At 43.8% G+C, this 21,127-nt stretch overlaps 1 protein-coding gene across 2 annotated transcripts in view; it reads left to right on the top strand.

The window, feature by feature from the left end:
- The window catches only part of PHACTR1 (phosphatase and actin regulator 1), a 143,221-nt gene extending 125,009 nt beyond the window's left edge, over nt 1–18,212 (top strand). For both annotated transcript variants that reach the window (XM_059852248.1, XM_059852238.1), the window contains 4 exons: nt 1,294–1,355; nt 7,818–7,958; nt 11,231–11,307; nt 13,419–18,212. In XM_059852248.1, the coding sequence (XP_059708231.1) occupies nt 1,294–1,355; nt 7,818–7,958; nt 11,231–11,307; nt 13,419–13,434 (296 nt within the window). In that variant the 3' untranslated portion in view covers nt 13,435–18,212. The remainder of the gene's footprint in view (nt 1–1,293; nt 1,356–7,817; nt 7,959–11,230; nt 11,308–13,418) is intronic.
- Nucleotides 18,213–21,127: the final 2,915 nt, after the last annotated feature.

Below are 21,127 nucleotides of genomic sequence, written 5' to 3'. Positions count from 1 at the left end.
GCTGAAGTCAGTGAGCAGTTGTGATACCACTGTCTGTCCTGAGCAGCAAGAAACCTGGTTTCCAGCTTAGCCCTCCTCACCTGCTCAGAGGCTTCTGCGGGCTCTGAACTTTAGATCTCATTTCTGTGTGGGGAAAGCCCCAGTTTTCTAGTGAGAGGGCTGGCTTGTGCTCTCACAGCTGAGGAAGCTAGGGCTGGTGGGTTGTTCCTGCTGCTCTGCAGGAGGTGCCTGCTCCATCTGCAGGATCAGCAGAGAGGAACCTGGGATGCCCCCTTGAGTTTAGTGCAGTCCAAAGTTTAACAATTTAAATTGAGACACCTATCCTCAGCTGGCCTTTGAGGCCCATAATGTCCCCTGCAGAGAGTTATTCCTGCCTGAGCTAGTCCTAGCTGAGCAAAAACTGGATCCCAGCAGGGGCACAGAGTACTTACTGGAAAAGCTGATGAGTTGTGTTTGCTCTCACCTGCATGATTGGAGTAAAGAGCATTTCAGCCATCAGTGAAGCACTGGAGACAGATCCTAAATGATCAAGAAGCTGAGTACCTGGAAGCCTGAGATTTTAGTGACTTGGTAAAAGTCAATGCAGAGACAATGCATGTCAGCCTGCTCCTAAGTTGAAGAAGAGTTAGTGTACTCAAATATGATCGAGCTCTTGAGGCAGAAGAGTTGAGGCATGCCCTGGTAAGAACTTGTAGCACATGATCTTTTGGCTTAATGTTGAAATTTAATTGACCTGGGATTAGTTTTTATGCTCCAGTATGGTACTTTGAAGGCTCATGATGGAAGGACACACTCTCCTTCACTCTGTTTGTGCCATGGGAAGTTGCACAATTTGCCTGGCACCTCTGTTCCAAAGGTTTTTTTTCTATTATCTACAAAAAGTAGCTGCAAGAAATTATTCTCCAGATGAAAAAAAAATGCATGTGTTTCTTTTCCAACCACTGACCTTGCAGAATCCAGCCCTATCGTAGCTGAGCCCCCTGAGGCCACCAGGCCTGTGGGCAGGGAGATAACATTTTTTGAAGAGCTGGCTTGCTGCCCAGCCCTTCTAGAAAGTGCCACACATGAAGAGGTGCCAACACAGTGAAAGGAAGGAGCTGTAGATGTTTTATGAGGCATGTGAAGAAGCGCAGTAGCTACGGATCGAGGATGTTCACCAGCCCCAGAGGGACATACTGTGCATCAGAGAGATCCTGAAACATTAATACACTTACTGATGGAAAGGCTTATTTTGTTGCAAACGGTGCATGCCTGATGAGTCCACAGTCTGAGATCCTTGTAAATCTTTTACAGCCCGGAATGAGCAGGAGGAGCAGGAGGAAAAACGAGAGATTAAGAGAAGATTAACACGTAAGGTGAGAAGCAATTTTGATCCTGCTATGACACTACTGCAACTTTCTCCCTACTGCACAGTTGTTTGCCTTTTTCCTTTCTTCAGCACCATTTTCAAAATAGAGTGTGAAAAAAGTCTTACAAAAAAATCTTTAAAAGAAATCAACGATATTGCAGGGTGTAAGTCCACAGAGAGCAAAGGAAACCACTTTGCAGGCTACTGCTGGTAACATTTCAAACAGGAAAAAAGAAAATCTAGTCATCATAACTGGAGGAGTTTTGAACAGTGAAGGATAAAGATCAGCACTTACAAGGACCAGTGCTTCTTGTAAATGCAATGGCTTCTGTAGTCATTACAGAGAGCAAAGTTAAAGCAATGCTGATTTGAAAATTCCACTAAAAAAACCCTCATGAAACTGGAAGCTAAACATTTTCTGGAAAGAGATGTTGTCAATTGAGGCATTTAAACTAAATAAAGACAAGCATTTATGAAAAAGTATATAGTGCAGAAAACAATCTTGTATTGGCAGGGAAGGACAAACAAAACAGCATCGCTTGATTCAAAAGTCATTTACTCTTAAAACTGAAGAACAGTCATTTCAGATGTACACATTCAGTTTTGCAGCTGGCATAAATGCCTACGGATGCCCAAACATAGGCAGTGAACAACCCATCCTGCTATTGCAGATTAACTTTCTTTCAGCACTTACATATTTCCTATCTCCAAGGGTAATGAAAGCCCTCTAAAAACTCACATACTTGTGAAGCAGCACCATTCCCTTTCTGTACAATTTTAGATGGCATAGGTTTTTTGACCTATGTGATCACAGCTTTCATGGTATAAATAATAACAAGGAAAGGTCTCTAAATACATGTGGAAAGGTTACATTCTGAGAACTGAATTGCTTTCTACCACTGTTAAAAATCTCATGCCTTATTCTCAGTTCATGTAAATAGGTAGAATTCTTGGTGACCAGTGGGGGGATGCTGCTGTAGTCTGCAGGAGTTAGAGAGCCATAATATTGTTTGTAAAACACTTCTATTCCTCACCACGATGACAGGGATGATTTTGCATTCCCTCTTAGCACTGCCTGAAAGAAAAGATCCTAGCTGCATTGCAGATGTTTCTTGGGATTGAGGCTTTGCGCAAAGGCTGGAAATGCCATTTTACCAGGCTTTCAATTTCTCTGTACATTGAAGGGTAAACATGTACAGGAATTCAGTGCAGAGCTTGATGCCATTTGAGGAACAGCTGTAATAGATAGAGAGCAAAGCTCCCCACTCCCAATGTGCTGCCTAAGAAGTGAGGGCTCGCTGACTGAGCCGGTACCATCGCCACACGGTTCCCGTCCTTCACTATCCTGTAGGAAAGGTGCAGAGCACAGGAACCAGCTGTCTCAGGCAGAGGCCACAGCCCAGCTAAAGCATCCAGGCTGTCACTGCTTCACATCAGTGTCTGCTCCCTAAAACCTCAGCAGTTTTCTGGGAGATTTCTTGCTTTGTTTGCACTTTTATGTAGGAGCCACAGGGAAAGCAACATCAGTCCAATGCCCTGGCATTTGGCTGTTTAATGTTCATACCCTTGTTCATGGTCCTTTTAGTCTTTTTTTTTGGCTTCCTCTCTAGTAAAGATTTTTCTCCCCCACATTTCTGAGGCTGATAGCAACAAGACTTAACATTGTTTGATTTGGATCACCTTTTTAAACTGTTGTAAATTGTTCTAGTGACACATGCAATTTTAATGAAAGAACTGCAGGGCTGATCTAACAACAGATTTTGTTCTCACCTACCAAACATATCATCTTAAAGCTCAGAAATCACTTGAGAAAAGAAGTGAATAAAATGTGCAAGTGTTTTAGATAACAACTAGAAATGCCAACCACTGAGTGAATCCTGCAAAAATAGTTGTTATTCCCCAGCTGTGTCTTTCATGAGCCTGTCCCAGATGTGTCGTGTTTACAGCAGAGTGGCAAGCTCCTTCTGTCGGTTGGTACTGAAGTCTTAGTACCAAAGGATTTTAAACCCCAGATCAAGCAGAAGTTTAATTGAGCAGAGCAAGTGTGTTGCCCAGCAGCCCTTTCTGTTTGCACTGAATTTTCAAGCACACATGTGCTCGCAGGATAAATTCAACATGAGGAAACTCTGCCATGTTGCCTCTTTTGGAAACGTGTGTAGTTGGGCTATAAGAAGGGAAGTGGGTTCTGTAGAAGCCACTGATGAGACTTTTGACCTTGCACTACAGAAACTGCTACTGTCCCCAATTTTTTTTGGTGGCAACATTCCAATTCCAAGGGAAGAACCCACTCCATCCATAACAAAGCTATTCCTAAAGTTCTGTCAGCACAGACATTTTGTTACAGTGTTATGATGATAAGTTGTAACGTGACATGCTGTAATAAGTAAGATTACCTTGCTAGGTCTAGATGCCTTATTAAAGTCAGCAATAAATATCCAGTTGAATTCATCATCTGGACAGGCAATTTCTAAAAAAAAACCAACATTATAAAGAAATCAGGTGACCTATAGCAAGCTGCCCCTTTTAGCATTTTCCATCCTCTCCGACTCATCTAGTTCTACATTAACTGGGGTGAGAAACAGCCACCATTCAAATAACAAAGTGAAGGACATGCTGTTGGCTAAGTTTCTCAGCCACTCGGGTCCCTCCTGCCCGAGGAAGGAGAGTGGAAGCATGTTTGCCGGAATGCCCTGGAATGCCCAGCCCCCCTGTCCTCTCTCTCCCTGCCCCTCGGGCCCACCGAGCGCCTTTGGGCACGCGGGCTTGCATCATTTGAGTGGAGGGACATGTGCATTAGGAAGGTTTTTTCTCTGAGCACTGGTCTTGACCTCCAGCCCATTCAAAGAATATTAATGTGCAGAAGCCCTCTGGAAGTGTTGCAGATGGGTCACGTCCACAGGGAGATCTGGGTCCCCGCGAATTACTACCAAGAACATATCTTCTCTGAACCACGACAAACTTGGCCAAGGACCAAGGCAATTAACACAAGCCTGAATGTCCCCTGAGGACTTCCATTACAGAGAGAGAATTGTAGCCTGGCTTAACAGAACATGCTACAAATCACTTGCAAGGTAGAATAGAGCTCTTCTTTTCCTACCTTCTCTTCTCTTAAATGGCACCATGCTTCCCAATCCCCAGAGCTGTTTACTGCTTCCTATCCCCCCACTGCCAATAGCTTATTTTTCTCAGAGGTCTAGCTCCAAAAGGAAATCTCTCAGAGCTGAAATACTGACTATCAAATTGAAGAGGTGTGGATGTTTCTTAAAATCGGTGCCATAATCTGAAATCTTTGCTCCTGTTAAATTCTTGCCCCAGTCCAATTTAAATGCTCTGTTCACTGGTGCCTCTCTGGGAAATGTCTCCCCTGCTTGAAGATGTTCAAGCTTTTCTTTAACTGACCTTCACTGGCTTACATCAGCAAAGGCTGTTGAAAATAATGAACTCTTGAGAGAGGTGGGACTCATCAGAGAGAGGTGAGAGAAAGGCAGCAGGGAGCAGAAAGGTCAGGGAAGAAGAAAAGGTTAGTGGTTAATTTGGATAAACTGCATTTTTAGTCAGAAGGAAAGGTCTTCAGGGCATTTTCATCACATCCTGCTCCTAAGTCTTTACTGCAGAAGGTGGGGAGCAAAGGAGGGGGAGAGGTTCTGCTGGTTAGGGTTTGTAATTTTTCAGTTGGTTTTCTTCTTTAAATAACAACTGTAACATTTTAATGAGGAAACAGAGCAGGCAATGACGACATGCTAAGATAAGCTTCCTTGTGACTGAAGTGGGGCAAACTTAGCCTTTTGCATTTGACTAAATCCCAAGACCAGACTGGCAACAGTAAGTCCGCCTCCACTTTACCTGGTGGGAGTGCTTGGGTGTGCTTCATTTCATATGCCACAGACAACAGGGGATGTGTTAAACCTTCCCTTTCAAATTGCCTTGGTATCAAAGCCTGGGAAATGCCCATTTGTATCTACAGTGCTCCAGAATATACAGAAGAAAATCTGACCTCCTGTGACAAGGCATGAGAGGTCCTGTCCTCATTTACCGCTCTTGCATTAATACAAATCCATTTATTTTGAAAGGGATTTTTACCCTGGTTCACACTCATATAATTAGTCACTCACCATAGAATTACCCTGCTCCCTCAGCTCCCAGATCTTCTCAAATAGGTAAATAGGAATGTAAAAGGTATTGCACACAGAAAAAGTCCAGACATACTCACATACATCCCTTTGACATTAACTGAAGCAAATTTAAAAGGGTCAGTAAGAACCCCTCTCCCTGCTTGGAGCACCACACCTTGTGCAGACAATTGCGTGGTGCCCTTGGCCATGTCCTTGTCCTGTAATTTTTGAATGTGCCCTATTCTTTCTGCCTGTTAGAAGAGCTTGTTCTCAGGTGTTGCTTGATAAGGACTCTGCAGCGTTAAGCAGTTTAGACCCAAGAGACCAAAGCTCACAGGCCATAAAAATAAACTGCAAGGTGAGATCTCAGATGAGCTGTGCCCTCAGCGTGGACACACATTGAACTGACACCTGCAGTGGGGCTGCTTACAGTCTGTCCTGCAAAGTTGGTTTCCCAGCTATTCAAGAGTTAAGGGAGCTCTGGGCAGCCCAAACATACTGCAAGACTCTCACACCTAGAAGGTCACAAGAAATCTCTGCAATGCTATGACAAGAAGACAGAGAAAGTTGTTAACCATTCAAATAATGTAGCCTTAATTAATGTCTTTTAGAAAATGACTTAGCGTGGTTGTCTCTCTCGTTACACTTAGCATGATCAAATTGGCACATTGGTTTAATGTACTGAATATATTTTGTGTGCATGTATTTATATATGGAAATGTATGTAGATTTATGGCTACACATGAACTATGTGATACCAGCCATGGATTTCAGGAATCTGTCCCAGTAGGAGCACAGGCACAAGAGTCAGTGCATCTTTTTTCCATCCTTATTCCCGTTCTCCTGAGCATCTCACAAGCAGGACATTAGTGCAGCTCTGCAGACTCTCCACATGAGGTGTTTGAACCCAATTTGTGTGTGCATGCTCAGGGATGCTCGAGTAAGGAGAGCAGCCCCGCTGCTGGCTCCCATCACAATCATATATTCTAAACAGAGAAGAGGAAGACAACCAACGGTGCCAAGAACAAGCACACAGGCTTACAGCCAGATGCAGAATAGGGTAGTGGAGCTCCACCCAAGCACCAAAGAAAAGAGGGATTTTTCACCCTTCACTTAGTAACCTGGCTATTTTAAATCTTAATTCTCCCTGGAAGATGAAATGCAGGGAACTGAGATACTTAATTTGGAAGAAAGGTGGATTCAGGGGCATAAAGCTGCAGAATAGAATCTCAGGCATTTTATTAAATATTTAGATCCTTCACCCTTCACAAGGGCAAAGTATTTCAAACACATCTATTTCTAGTGAGTGGGAAGAGCATGATGCACTGTAGGAAATTGTTATCAAGATACTATTTTTCCTGATGTATCCTGGTTACAAATGTTCTACTCTAACAGTGAAACTTTCCCGCTAATCTACAGCCACATGCACACATTTATGTAGCACCTTCAGAAACGATTGTGTAATTGCTTTTGACATTCACCAGCATGCTGTGCATCCAAGGAGAATTGATCCCTGAAAGCCAACTGCTGTCCCTGCCCATGTAACTGGCTGTGTGACACGTGTGCTATCAGGACACTAATTTAAGAGGAGTTTTTTACTGTGGCTGCCTATTCTGCTGTGGAATTTGAAAGAAATGCTTGAAACAATGAAGATGCTTTCCTGACGTGATACAATCCACCACTGCCATTTCTTTTGGCTTGTAGTATGCAACATAAAATTTTAATAATCAAATAGGCCATGATACAAACCACAGCTGTCAATAGAGACAGTTAAAAGTTCAATGAGCACTGATCATCCTGCCTGCCTTTTCTGGAGGTAAGGACAGGTCTGCAGAATATCAGAATGGTAAAGAAAGTCAGTTTTCACCTTTTGCATGGAATTCATGGCAGGAGCCACTCCATGCCTTGGCCTGACTCTTCCCAAGGCAGTACAAAAGTGCAGACAACAGCAGCAGAAGGCTGAAAGTGCACAGCCTGTGCAGGTCATTTTAGAGTAGTGTTGTGACCTTTGTCTCTTCCTGGGGCATCAGTGCACTAGGAGACTTTCTTGCCTTACATCTCATTTCTGCCAAGGGTGATCAACCTCAGCTGGGAATTGTGGTCTCCAGCCACAGCAGCTTCCCAAAGAACCGTGGGCTGCTCTGGCAGCAAGGTGAGATGATATTCAAGGTCTTATAACAAGTGGGCATTTCCCAGGTAGCGATTCCATGAAAGGCAGACAAAAACAAAGCACTGGGAATGTCCAAACCCTCTTATTACCATCACGGTAGTTGCAGTAAAATAAATCCTCTAGCAGCACTCTGCAGGGAAAAAGCAAAGTCCTGACGTCTTTTTCCACTCCTTCCTCAAACGTGCAGCTGAGTCAAAGGCCCACAGTAGAAGAGCTACGTGAGAGGAAGATCCTCATCCGCTTCAGTGACTACGTGGAAGTGGCAGACGCGCAGGACTACGACAGGAGGGCAGACAAACCTTGGACACGACTCACAGCCGCCGACAAAGTAAGGGGGGCAACTCTGGGAGAGCCGTGGCCTAAACAGCCAGAGCGTGTCGTGGCAAACAGGTCCCATGGCTGTCAAGGAATAAACATCTACCATCCCTTTCCAACACACCTGTGGTTTTTTCCCATTCATGAGGTTTTGTTTGTTTGTTTGTTTGAAGCATAAATCTTTGGCAAGAAAGTTTCTATATGCATGGAAACCAGGAGGGAAGGAATCCGAAGCCCCTTGAGGAAAGGTCTTGATGACAGCCCTGTTATTTGTTGGTTGGTTTTGGTCTTACCACATTATGCTGCCAGCTGAGAGCTCTGGCAAGACTTAGCAGAGCAGTGAGACAGGAATGTGTGCCAGAACGGCAGTGCCAGGACAGAACAGGCTTGGGTGTGAAAATGCCAGCAGGTCAGTTTGGCAAAGATACCTCCATCCCTCCAAAGCCAGAGTCACTTCTCTCTAGTGTGTTACAACAGAGGTGTTTGCTCAGGATTTCTGCCACAGAGTATTTTAAGCACTGAACTGAAATCACACAAGACCTGCAGATGAAAAAAGGGCACACTTTGGTATTGATGGCACTGCCCTCTGAGCACTGGTGGAACTTCCACTAAATAGTGTCTCTGGTGTTGACATTGATGGCATTAATACCTATTAAGTTGGTGGCAAATTATATCAGTCACAGTCTGAGGATCTTAATGGGACCTCAGGAAAAATATTTAAAAGTTTTTTTTTTTATTGTAAGAAGCAAGGACTATGAGGTTCAGTGATTCACTCATGAATCTTATAGTCACTCTATGATGCCCATTTAATTTTAAAGACTTTCAGATACCTGAATTCAGGCCTTGACTACTTCTTTGCCATGGAACTTGTTCATTCAGCAATGGAGAACATGATGGCCAATGTTTAGAGCTTTAGCAGAGTTTCCAGCCACATATTTGTGGTGCATTTTTGGTACTCTTGGTTTTATTCACAGAGGACAGCCTGTTATACTTGTATAATTCAACCAAAGGATTTGTACAGTTTTTTTGACATTGTTCTCCCCTTGAAAGAGGGATTTTTTCAGTTTAGCTTTGGTGAAGTTAATGTAGCATAAACTGATCTAAAAAAAAAAGAAAAACTTTCTCAGGACTGTCCATAGACCATAATATACTGGGTTAAATTAGCTTTTCTTATTTTACCTCACCATGTTTGAGAAGATATTAGTCAACTGACTTAGCTTTATTCTCTTAATTATTAGATGAGGGAGGGAATAAATCTCCCAACTGGTTATACAGCCTTTGAGAGATCCCTGTCTGGGATAAAGGCATGGAGGAACTTCAGCTGGGTATGGAGATTTGATCTCTCATCCTATGCCTCTGAAAAGAACAAGCTTTAACTACCACTATTAAATGTAACCTAGCAAAGAGTTTAGTATTAAGGCAGAGTATTTGTCACTTTTTCTTTTTTTATAATGCATGCGCAACTTCAGTAGTCAGAAAAAAAGCGTTAAGCCCTTCAAGTTAACCTTTTCTCAGCAAAGCATCACCAGAAGAAGAGATGTTTGTCATTCTAATATTGTTGCCTTTTATGGCATAAGGAAGCAGATAGATTGGGTTTTTTTGGGTCCAGTGGGCAGTATTTTGATTTCTGTCATACAGGTGACCTGTTTTTCCTCAACACTATGTCCACTGTTGGAAAAAATAGCCAGACAAATTGAAACAAAGCTGCATCATCCTAGATAGGATTATTTTCTTGCAGAGCTGTGATTCAGTAGCTGTCTTCATTGGTCAGCACAGACTAGATTTACTGCAAAAACAGATTTTAGCAATAGGTTTTTCTGTTTGCCAGTAAATCTTTCTCTGTGTGCTGTGTGGAAGGAACTGCCTTCAGTCAGAGTTTGTCTTTAGCAGGTCTGACTCTTAAGGGAAGGAAAAGGGCATTTCTGCATCTCTCCAAGAGATGAGGAATGGAGGGGGGAATAGATCTCAGTCCCTGTGGGAGTCAACCACCCCTGTGGCCTCTTCACAGTCACTTCAGTAGCAGATTGCTCTGCTGAAGGCAGCTCAGGAGCTGCTGCATAGCCATCACTCTGTCCTGATGGATGAGGCAGCGCCTGACAGGAACTTAAAAGGGAAATAAGAAACCAAAGCAGTGGAGAAGGAGCAGAAAGGCCATTTCTGTACAAAAACACTTGCAAAATCCATCACTTAGGGTTTGTCAAAGCAAAGGTAGTTGCTGAATGCAGCAGTGGCTGTTGCAAAAGTCCTGTTTTGGGCTTGTGCTACTCATACTGGTTTAGATTTCCTTCACTGAGAAAAATTCCTGACAGACACGAGTGCCACTTACTGGAGCACTCCCTTTCCACCTCTGATCCTAATGTTTTCAGCATCACACAGAAAGGCAGTGCACACACCTCAGACCTATGGGAGTGTTTGGCCACAGCAGACACCTTGTACATCCCCTCCAAATGCTCACAGTGACACCACTCGTGAGCAATAAATATCACAGGTCAGAGGTCTTGACTCTGAGCTTGGGACTTGAGCCAATTCTGCTGAGCACCATCTCTACCATGCAGCTCAGTCCCTCCAAGTCACCCCCTCTGGTTTTTATTCTTCAGTATTTTTCTTCCTGCCAGTGCCCCCTGATTTTCTTTCCTCTCACAGACAAGCCACAGAGGCTGAATGCCACCATGCCATGGCAGATTTTCTGCTGGGTTAGTGTGTCAAATCACTTCAATAAACAGCACAGCTGGGTCAGAAGGGAGGAGCAGGGCAGAGGGGCACAGCCCAAGGCAGAGTAGAGGGCAGGGAGCCTCTTTCCTTCCCAAGTAAGATCAGTTGCTTTAGGTAACATCACCTGAGGAACTTCAGGACCAATAAAGGCAGAAGACATCTCAAACACAAGTCTGTCAGGATCTGGGCCCGGTCTAGTCACAGTCCAGCTGTGGAACAGATCACAGTGCTTCACAAACTGCAGTGCACTTTTTTTTCTCATGCTTGTGCTAATTTGGATTTTGTACATGTAAATGTTCACATAATAAGTCAGAATTGGGTTCTGTACTTGCATTGTCTGAGATATGTTTTCAAATTGAGCCATTCCACCAAAGCATTTCTCTCTTCCCTTTATGTGATTTAGAACATGCTTATCTCTGTTCCTTTTCACATTTTAAAGTCTTTTTTGTTTGTCTTTGTCTCTCTGATAATGTTATCTCTCTGTTTTACTTTTAATATACTGTTTTGAGAACAAAGTGACCTTAATTTGATCTCTCTCATTTATACATTTATGAGTTTCTTTGTCCTTTGCAGGCAGCCATTCGAAAAGAGCTTAATGAATTTAAAAGCTCTGAAATGGAAGTTCATGAATTAAGTAGGCATCTAACAAGGTAAGCTGAGAGATTAATTTTTTAAGACTATAAATGAATACTGTTGTTTTCAAAAGAACATCAAAACCGGCAGCTGTTTATCCAACATGCACTGAACACACCATGAGGTCTAGACAACATTTAAGCAACTCACACAGACAAACACGTGCTGCCCCATTATGTGGAGTTATGCAGGCACGTGCCATTTAATGAAGTATAACCTGGTGGGGTTTTTTTAAATCATCATGCTGCATATCTGTTCTTCTGAGATCAAAAATTTAAAAAAAGAGTTGTTGTCAGAAGGAGGACAGGGAACCCTTGTAGAGCACGTAGCAAAGTCCGAATGAGTGCACACTGAGCCCTGCTGTGTGTGCAGCTGTTCCACACCACAGAGATCCCACCCACAGACCTCTGAGTCTTGTCCTCCACACCTGGTCATTCATGATGCAGTGGAGCATGGCAAGATCCACACTGTAAGACAAGCACTGTTATTTACACCTTGGACTTCTTCTCAGTTTTAAAAATAGAAACTGAACAAATTATCCATGAGCCCAAACCAGCCGCTTTCCTCTCCGATGGGCTAGGGCTGAAGTCAGGTCTTTGCAAATCAACACTTGAGACTTTAAAGACAAGTATTGGGTACTGAAGACAAGTGACAGTGAGATCCGGTGAAAAACTTGAGCTGCCCTTGTATTAATGTGTTCATCAGTTCAGTGCTCATGAAAAATGCAGGCGGTACTTTTAGGAAAAATACAGAAAAGCTTAAGGCAAAATTAATTTTGTATTAGAAGATTTTTATGTGTATAAATTAATAATTATATTAAAATTCACCACATGTATTATGCATATATTACTTTGCAGAAACTATCTCCCTTCTCCATCCTATCATGTGCTAGGCTGGCTGTGCTGGGGTTTGTAGTGACGGAGTGCTGCTAGAGACAAGCCAGCTGCTCCTGAGCCACAAGGTCTGGGAGAAGCCTTAGGATGTACAGTTGACCTAGATCTGTTGACCCCAGTGACTGAGCCTTTGAGGGACATTTGGCTCCTCCAGGGCAAGGTGACAAATGTAGAAAGGATGAGTCTGTTTTAAAGGGGGTGTTGCTACAAGTAGTCAAGCTCCATTGAGAGCTCCTTTGAATTCCATGAAGCCTTTAGCATCCCACAACATGCAGACTGGTTTAGTTTTCCAGAAGTCTCTCTGGCTGCTTGGCTTTCACAGGTTTCTGCACAGTACTTTCCTTCTCTTCCAATGTTGGAGTAAGCAGTGACCCTTTAAAGTTTGTGTCTGAAAACCACTGAGCAGCTTGGACTCAGTAATTCTGGGCCAGGCAGAGAGCCACAGCTCGTATAACAGACCCTGGAATAAGGCTTTGCCTGAAGAACAGCAGGACTTACTGGTTCGACAAGTGGCTTTGGGAAAATGCACTTGAAGGAAGCTGGCTTAAACAAAAGAGAGTATTTCCCTTAAATAAACTTAGATAAATCACCATTATAAAGTCATTAGCAAAGTAATGAGCTCTTCATGTCATTAAGCAGTGGCAAGAGCAAAGAATGTGAGTGTCACTTTACTAGTGGGACACACTAATTAATTCATAATAGAGTGAAAAATCAAAGCTTAAAAAATGTGCATTTGCAGATCTGACAAACCAAGGCCTTCTGACACAAGGTGCCTTGCAGGAAGGGTGGCCATTTTAGCTCCATTTGTCTCTTTAGCCTCCAGCATTAAGGAATAATCATGGTTAAACTGCATGTAAATCTTTCTGGCAGAATAGCATAAGGCTTGTCTAAACCAGACCACTTTTGTGGAGTCAGGCCTTGTATGGAGGGCTAGCTGATCTGCTATTGCCCGCTCAGGGATCCCATAGGATGGACCCAAAGTGTATGAATGCCTCTGGTAGATTTTGGTGCAAACAGCTTATGCCTATGAGCTGTGAGTCTGGCAAGGGCCAAGGAAGTGTGAGTGTTTGTCTGGTTTGGGTCCTCTTGCTGGCATAGCTGATGTCAATGCTGCAGGAACTGAACTGCCTAATGGTGTCACTGTAGCAGTTAGTTCTCCTACTTTTTTTTATGTGCAATGTACATGCGAGGATATTATCTTACTGTTCCTCTTTTTTTTTCCCCTTGGGTTTTAGGTTTCATAGACCGTAGCAGATCAATTCTACCTGACTACTATGCCATCTTCAAAACATAACTAAAAGGAACCATAAGTGCTGGTATTATTCACTTCCCTGTTACGTACAATGTAAATCTTCCGAACTGCCTTTTTAAAAAAAAAAAAAGAAAAAGAAAAAAAAAAAGTAGAAAAATAAATATTAAAAAAAAGTAGAATTGTATTTACATGTGATGAGTACTGCAGCATCATCAGACCTGCTGGTTCAAGCTTCAGTAACAGAAAATACCCCTGGTGGGAAATCATGCCAAGACTTGGCATCTATGTATAGGACTTTCCCGGCATGTGGATTTGCCATATGTGTTCAAGCCCAGCTGGTGGTGCAACCATTGTTGTCTTCAGGCACCCCTCATCCTGACAAGCCTCTGTCATCAACCCTAGAGAGCCCTGAGACGTCTTCAAGGAATCACTTGGCCTGGGTGAAGCCTCCAAACGATGAGCCCCTACGGCACTAAAGCACTTACACCAAACACTCCTTTCAAGCTGAGAGCACCTTATGAGGACAGTGAAGGAGCAAAACTCTCCGTGGGCCGGCCCATCTGTGAATATCACCTGACTAGAAAGGCATTTCTTTCCCTGGAGAAGTTTTCAGCCAGTCAGTAGACATAATTCAGCTTCCAAGCAGAAAAATCCTCTGAAGAACAGGACTCCCTGCTGAAGGCTGCTTCACTTCTAGCAACTGTTTGTTTTCCATCTCTTTCAAGTGTAATTTTCTAAACCCGGTTGTGAGCCCATTAGCAGTAAATGACAAGAGCACTGAGAACCAGCAAGCAAAAGCCCATCTCTTCATGGTCACTGCATGGCATCTGCTCCGCTTGTAGTTTGTCTTACACCCAAACCTTGTGACTGTGTGAGAGCCAGCGTGCCCCCGGCAGCAGGAAAGGCTGGGATTGCCCTCCGGCTCTGCAGAGGGACACGCAACAGGAAGGGTGGGAAGTTCCATGGAGGATATCTATTGTCTCTCTATCAGGTGTCTCAAGAACTGATCCTATGCTCACGCTGAGCAAAGCATGACAAGGTGTGTTACCTGGCCTAACAAAAGGAGTCTGGGGCATTCTTATGGATGGTGGGACTTGTCACTGGTACCCACAGCTGGGGCATAAGGACAGCAATTCAGAGGTGTTCTGAATTTATTGGTTCTAACTTTGGTTTTAATTTATTTTTATTATAGTGGTTTAACACACAAACTGACCAAGCAGAGCTCGGAGAGCTGGTCACTCTGGGCCTGGTTTACTTGCCAACTTAAGTGTGTGCTCTACAGTAAGGAAGCACACACAGCCTCACTGCTTTCAAGAATATGTCTAAGAGGCTTAATTGAACCTGAACACAATTAAGTGCTTTTCTGAACTTAGGCCATCACCTTCCAGAATTAAGTCCTTAACTAGTATAATGCCAGCAAACTGGGGCAGACATTGTCAGGATTCCTTTCAAGCTCTTGGAGGATACTACTATGCCATGTTTTGGGACAGTGGCTGAAAGCACTGTAGTAGCACGACTGTAAGAAGTTCCAGATTATTATTCCAGGACACCTTTTCTTCCACAATAGCTATTTTCCTTTGACAGTTTGAACAGAGAGGCCAAAGTTTTTTACTACAGAAGAGTTATTTCTATTATTCTTTTACTAATTTTTCCTTTCTCACTGTCTTCCATGTATCTATCCTCTCTTCTGTGCTCCCTGTCCAGCTCCCCCTGTTCCATGCTAATACTGCCCTTCACTGCTTGCAGGCCAAGACGCCTCTCACCCTTGAGCATTTAATGCTCAAGTGCAGTGCAGTGTAGTGCCAACACTCCTGCCTCTTCTCAGGCCTCACCTCACTCCTCTGGATGCAGGAGTACGGCCAAAGGACCTGCACAGAGCCCATGGAGTGGCTCTCGCACCCAGCCTGCCCCAACAACCCCAGCAGCGAGGGTGACGCTCTCCATTTGTGCTTGGTGGTGGCACTCAGTGCCTCACAGATTGACCCTCCAGCAGAGAGAAGCAAAAGCTTTTCATTCTCATCCATGGCCATCCTTGCAATGCTGTGGATTTTTAGTTATTAAATTAGAATTGGCTGTTGTAAGATGGAACATCAAAGGAAAGTAAAAAACAGGTGGTTTCTGGTACTTCCCAGACCGGGTGATGATTCCTGAGGAAACACATTGTGATCCCTGTATCACCAGCTCACACTTGCTTTAGATAGAAGTTTACTGGTAGTGAAAGCCTTCAGTGTGCAGTGTTATCAGCTCAGTGCAGCAGAGGCAGAGCACTACCAGCCAGGAATACACAGCTTTGGGGTTATTGTCATGAAAACCTCAGTTCGTGTTCATAAATTCATTCACATACATATGCACACAAGGTACAAGACTGCATCAGAGCTTTAAAACAAGGAAAGAAAGCCTTTATGCTTTTAACTGTACAGACTGCACTGCATTAGCAAAGAGCTCTGGAACAGAGCTGTTCTGAAGAACAACAAATCCTTGTGTTCCCAGCATGGATCTCACACCTGCCCTGGCATCTCTAGTGTAGAGGATCACTGTGGAATGGAAGCGACACTGTTTAAGGAGCAGTGGTGACAGGAATCACAGGACTTGGTAGGCTAGTGGGAGGGAAAGGTGAGGGTTTGTTTCATTTTTATTAACAAAATTAAGAGGAAGGAGGTGGAAGTTGCAGGCTGATGCTGTCTGTCTGTTGTTAGTGCTGGAGTCCCCAGGGCAATGATCACTCTGGGCACTGCCACTGTCCCTCACGGGCACAGCCCCAAGCAGTGCCCACACTGCCAGTCTGACACCCAAAATAAACCCTTGAGCACTGTCTGAGATACATAACAGACAAGTCCTGGGTGATGGCCAAACATTCCCCAACACCTTCATCCCAGTGAGCCCATGGCAGGTCCCTGCTGACTACTCAGCAAGTTGCCACACTCAGCCTTGCCCCATGATTTTGTGCTGTTCCCAGGGCAGCTCCATGCAGCCATGCTTTTTTTTAATTTCTTATTTCTTTTGGGTTTTTTTACTTAACTCCTAGCTGAGCAGACACCAGACAGAAGTGGAAGAATTGCCATATTTCTCCCCAGATGAAAACAGAGCTTATTCCTGAAAAGGGGTAAGGGGAGGAAAAAGAAGCCATACAAGGTGTTTGCAGTATCACCAAACTGACACTTCATCTGCTTTTAGCTTCAGTGGGTCTGGGTAGTTTGCAAAGTTAACCTTTGCCAAGGCATTCCGCAGCAGGACTCTTCCTTTCAGGGCCTGAACACAGCACTGCATCCTCAGTGTGCACACCCACCTCCGGCATCCCTGGGAAGTTGCACACAGACTAGGGAACTACTGGTCCCTTTTTTTACAAATCTGGTTTCTTGAGAATTGTTTTCTGATCTGTGAAAGCCATCTCTATCATGGCAAAGGAGCTGTGATTCTGTTGGCAGTAAAGGGAAAAAACCAAACAACAAACAGTCATGATTTCTCTCCTTTGACCTGGATTATGTGTAGGACATAATGATGGCATTCCTGCTAAGACTGCATTAGCAGAGTCATCCCTGTTCTGATTGGAAGGAGATTAATAGTGGTAATAAAGAAATTACACCAGGTTTAGAGAATGGAAAAGTCAACACAGAATAAAAATTACTATTCCATAGGTAATCCATCTCAGAGGTAATAATCAAGGAATAGAAGCATTTTTGTTATATCTACCAAATTCTGAATATTTAAAGTGTGCAAGTTTTTTGACATCTGCTGTATTCAGCAGCCTGCAGAATAATGAAGTAGAAATGGGGACTAAGGGGTGGCTGGGGAGGTGGTGGGGATTGAAAAAGCAGTTCCAAAACATCTAGACAAAAAAGTTTTGATTGTTTGGGAAAAGTGATGGTGAGGAAGCCAAACAGTGGCACACCTTCACCAGCAGAAGGTTGCAGGGACCTGGTGACACCATTCTGACTCAGAGGGAATGTGGGCATTGTGGCTTTTGCCCACCCTACACCCCACTGGGTGGGTGTTTGCAGGCTGAAGAAGTTTCAGGCTGCAGATTTGCTGGGAAGGAGCTCAGACCAACTTTTGGGTCTAGGCAATTCCTAGTGAACACATTGGGCATTATCAGAAGAGAAGGAAAAGGCAGGGAAAAGAACACGATAGACTTTTAGCTATTTTAATTGAAACCATTTAGTGAGGTCATTACACAAATAAATCTCATCCTAATACATGTGTAACCACTGAATTCTGTCATCACTGCAACTACTCACCAAATCAACTCTTCTTTATTTCTACAGCACCACCTGTGCAATGCAAACACTATAAACCAAGAGAGGGGGGAGCACTTCCAACATGCCTAGTGAAGCTTGCACTCATAAAAATAGATGGGCAAGGTGGAAACCCATAGTTATACATGAATGGGGGCTCCCTAACGTGCCTGCAAATAAAATAACTTTGTATAAATAGCCATGGGAGATGACTAGGCTAATAAAAAATCAGGAAAGAAGAAGGGGACAAATTATTTTTCCCAGGTGTTCAGTCTGCTCGAGCTTGGAACAACTTCTGTAAACAAAGAGGAGGTGACGGGCACATACCCTGTGTTCCTGTGTGTCCCCGTTACTCCTGCACCAGTTGCATTTTCCAGTTGATATCCAAGTGTATGTATATAGATTGTCTTTGTATAGGAGTGAGTGTGGTGGCTGTCAATCGTGATCTTCCAGTATTGTAATTTAACAGATTATGGCTGTATGAAAATGATGTAAATAACTAGAAAAAATTAAACTGGATCTCTATGTCCTAGTTTTTGTACATACTGAAACTGCATGGTATTTAAATTATTGTTTGTCTCTGATGTATGCAGTTTCTTAAAAAAATTCATTTAAAAAAAGCTTTCTGGTGCCTGTGTATTTTATCACCCTCTGTCCCAGTGACTGAAAATGTAACACACGGAGGAAGTAAAGGATACCAGCCAGGCTCTCCCACACCTCTATGGGAGCAAAGCAGGAAAGGGAGACTTCCCAGAGCGGATGAGACAGATCAGATGAGCCTCAAGCACTGTGGCTGGGCTGGTGCAGCTCAGCATAGAAGGACAAGCGGTACCTCAGCTGCTGAAAGGGTACCTGGCACCACCCTAGTGAAGAGCAAACCCAACAGTCTGCACTAGACACAGAGAGGCATCCAAAAACCCCACAAACAAACCCCATCTGTCACCACAATGCTGCTGGTGCAAGCTGTGCTCTGCCAGGGCCAGCTGCCAGAGTCAACCAAGCAGCACCAGCAAGTGCTGCTGCTGTTCAGCAGAGGGTCCATTCCTGCATAGCCATATAATGAATTCCTATTTTTTGTTACCCTTCTTCCCCAAGTAGCTTCAGTGGATGACAAGTCGAAGCCCCTGTGTAGTGAAAAGAGGAGGAAAAGCTTTCACAAGAATAAGTACATACCTTTAAACAGGCTCACTGGCCCCCTGCAAGGGTGACAGCTCTGCTGAGGCTCTTCAGTGTTTGGAACTGATGGTGCAAACATTCTGACCCTGAGGAGATGAGTGACACCCAGCATCCTCACTCTAAGTAGCAGCTAGAAGCAGCTCCCCTCCCCTGACACACAGATGCTTCTAAAAATTAAAGACCCATCAGACACAAAAATTAAAGACCCATCTACTTTAACTGACCAAATTCTGTTCCTTTCCCTTGCTGTTAGGGAAACACAACATGCTCAAATCTCTGGTATTGGGCTTTTTTTGGTTTGCTTCCATCTGGGCAACTTTTCACCTACCTCACAATCCTTATTTGTGTGTGTTTGTATGTATTTCCATTCTGACAGCCGATGAGTTTTGTGGCTATTCTGTGAGATGCGGATAAATAAACAAAATTGTAGGTTGTGACTTAAGATCCCCTTCCCTCACATGCTATGGCTTCCATAGCAGCATATATAGATTTTGGGTTACATACAGTAATTTCTGTGCTTTAACAAGAAAATTATTGCTGAGAATAGATTGTGCAGGGAATGTCAGAACACAGTCCAATCTCTTACATTGAGACCTCTACAAAAGGGATGGGTTATGTTTTAATGGAAGCATTTCATAAAACCAGTCTAAGTGAAGGGATGTGTGTGTCTTCAGTGAAGTTCATGTAATTACTAGCAATCAAACTGCAATCCAATGCCATCTGTAGGCAGGAAACAGAGGAGCTGGAAAAAAAATCAAGTCGCCATTTAACAGACACACCTGCACACACACATTCTGCTGCTTGGCAGTGCCTGGCTAAGAGCTCAGTGCCCTTAGCACAGGTGCAGGGCTGGATTGCTTTGCCATCATCTTCCTCACCTTTATTTCTCCCTTTTGCTCCTCAGATCAAGTTTCCCAGACAACCAAGACCAAAAACAACAGCGTGGCCATGCCCTGGTCACACAGTCGAGCTGGTCTGTGTGGGACAAAGCAGCTGCCCTGCTCCTGAGCAGTGGGAGCTTCTGGTGCAGCTGTCAGGGCAAGGTGCAGGCGGTGCAACAGCACCCTCAGGCCACACGGGCCAGCAGTGCCTTCAAATGGTACAAAGCTGCCTACAGGAGTCTTCCCTGAATGGCACAATGAACAAAAGCTTGGCTTTTAGGTAAATTTGTGCCACAGGAGCTGTGGTGTTCAGAAGGAGATCTTTGGCTGAAGCTGTCCCATGTGGAGATGACAGCTGATCTCCTCTCTACAGAAGCTGCTCAGGATCGCTGTTACTTTATGAGCCTTTGAATGACTATATTTCAACTACTTTTGTCTCCATGCTCTCCTGCTTTCCTTTCCATGCAGTCAGGCCCCTAATTAAAATCCAAACCACTCATCACTTTTCAAGCATCATCCTCTGACATCTGCCATTACTTTGCTTATCTGCAGTTTCCATAACATTTGGACATCAGCTGGAAAAGAACTAGTGCGTGCAGCACAGGAGAGCACAGACATGTGGCACCACTCTAAACCTCTATGGAGAGAAAGCATGGCTTGAGGGGAGAAATGGATCAAATTAAGCTTATTTTACTTGTTTGCAAAGCCCATGAAGATATTTGGCAGGGTGAAGCTTAAGGGAGATAGCTTTTACTCTCCAAAGTCCGAAGTGAATGCTTCAGTGCTTCTATGGGGGGGGAAGCATAAAGGAAAAAAACAACAACCTAACACTTGCTGGGTTCCAAATGAACAAGCAAGAATGCAGCAAGCAGTTACATACTCAGCCAGTCAAGGAGAAATTATGTAAATAAAGAAAAAATACCTCATTTTCAAGCTTCTCAGGAAAAATGAACATCAGGTAACTTCCTATGTTCCTGCTGGATGACACAGGGGTTAACAGAAAACAAATAACAAAGATAACCCCTTCCTCACCTTACTCAGCCAAAGATTTCAGTGGGAGACTCAACTATGTGCAACTTCAAAACATTCTCTGTTAGGCACTACTAGTCCATAGTAGATAAATGACCTAACTTGGACTTTCCATTAGAAGTGCCAAGTTGGACACCACAACTACTGCACTGGTTTAGTTCAAGAGATCCAAGAATGGTCACCACCAACCCCAGGCTGGTGACAATGTCTGCAGGGACAGCACCTTCTTCAGCATAGCCCACAATAAATAATGACCTCTGCAATAAAGAAACATTCCCGATCTTTCTTGGTACATGCAACTGAAAAAGCTACAAACAAACTTCAGCTGGACATTACAGTGGAGCAGCATTTGAGGATCTGTCCCACATAAAATG

Source organism: Haemorhous mexicanus, chromosome 1 (assembly GCF_027477595.1).
Source record: "Haemorhous mexicanus isolate bHaeMex1 chromosome 1, bHaeMex1.pri, whole genome shotgun sequence".
NCBI lineage: Eukaryota > Metazoa > Chordata > Aves > Passeriformes > Fringillidae > Haemorhous > Haemorhous mexicanus.
The sequence above is the reverse complement of the archived record's forward strand: the minus strand, read 5'-3'. Positions and strand labels throughout refer to the sequence as shown.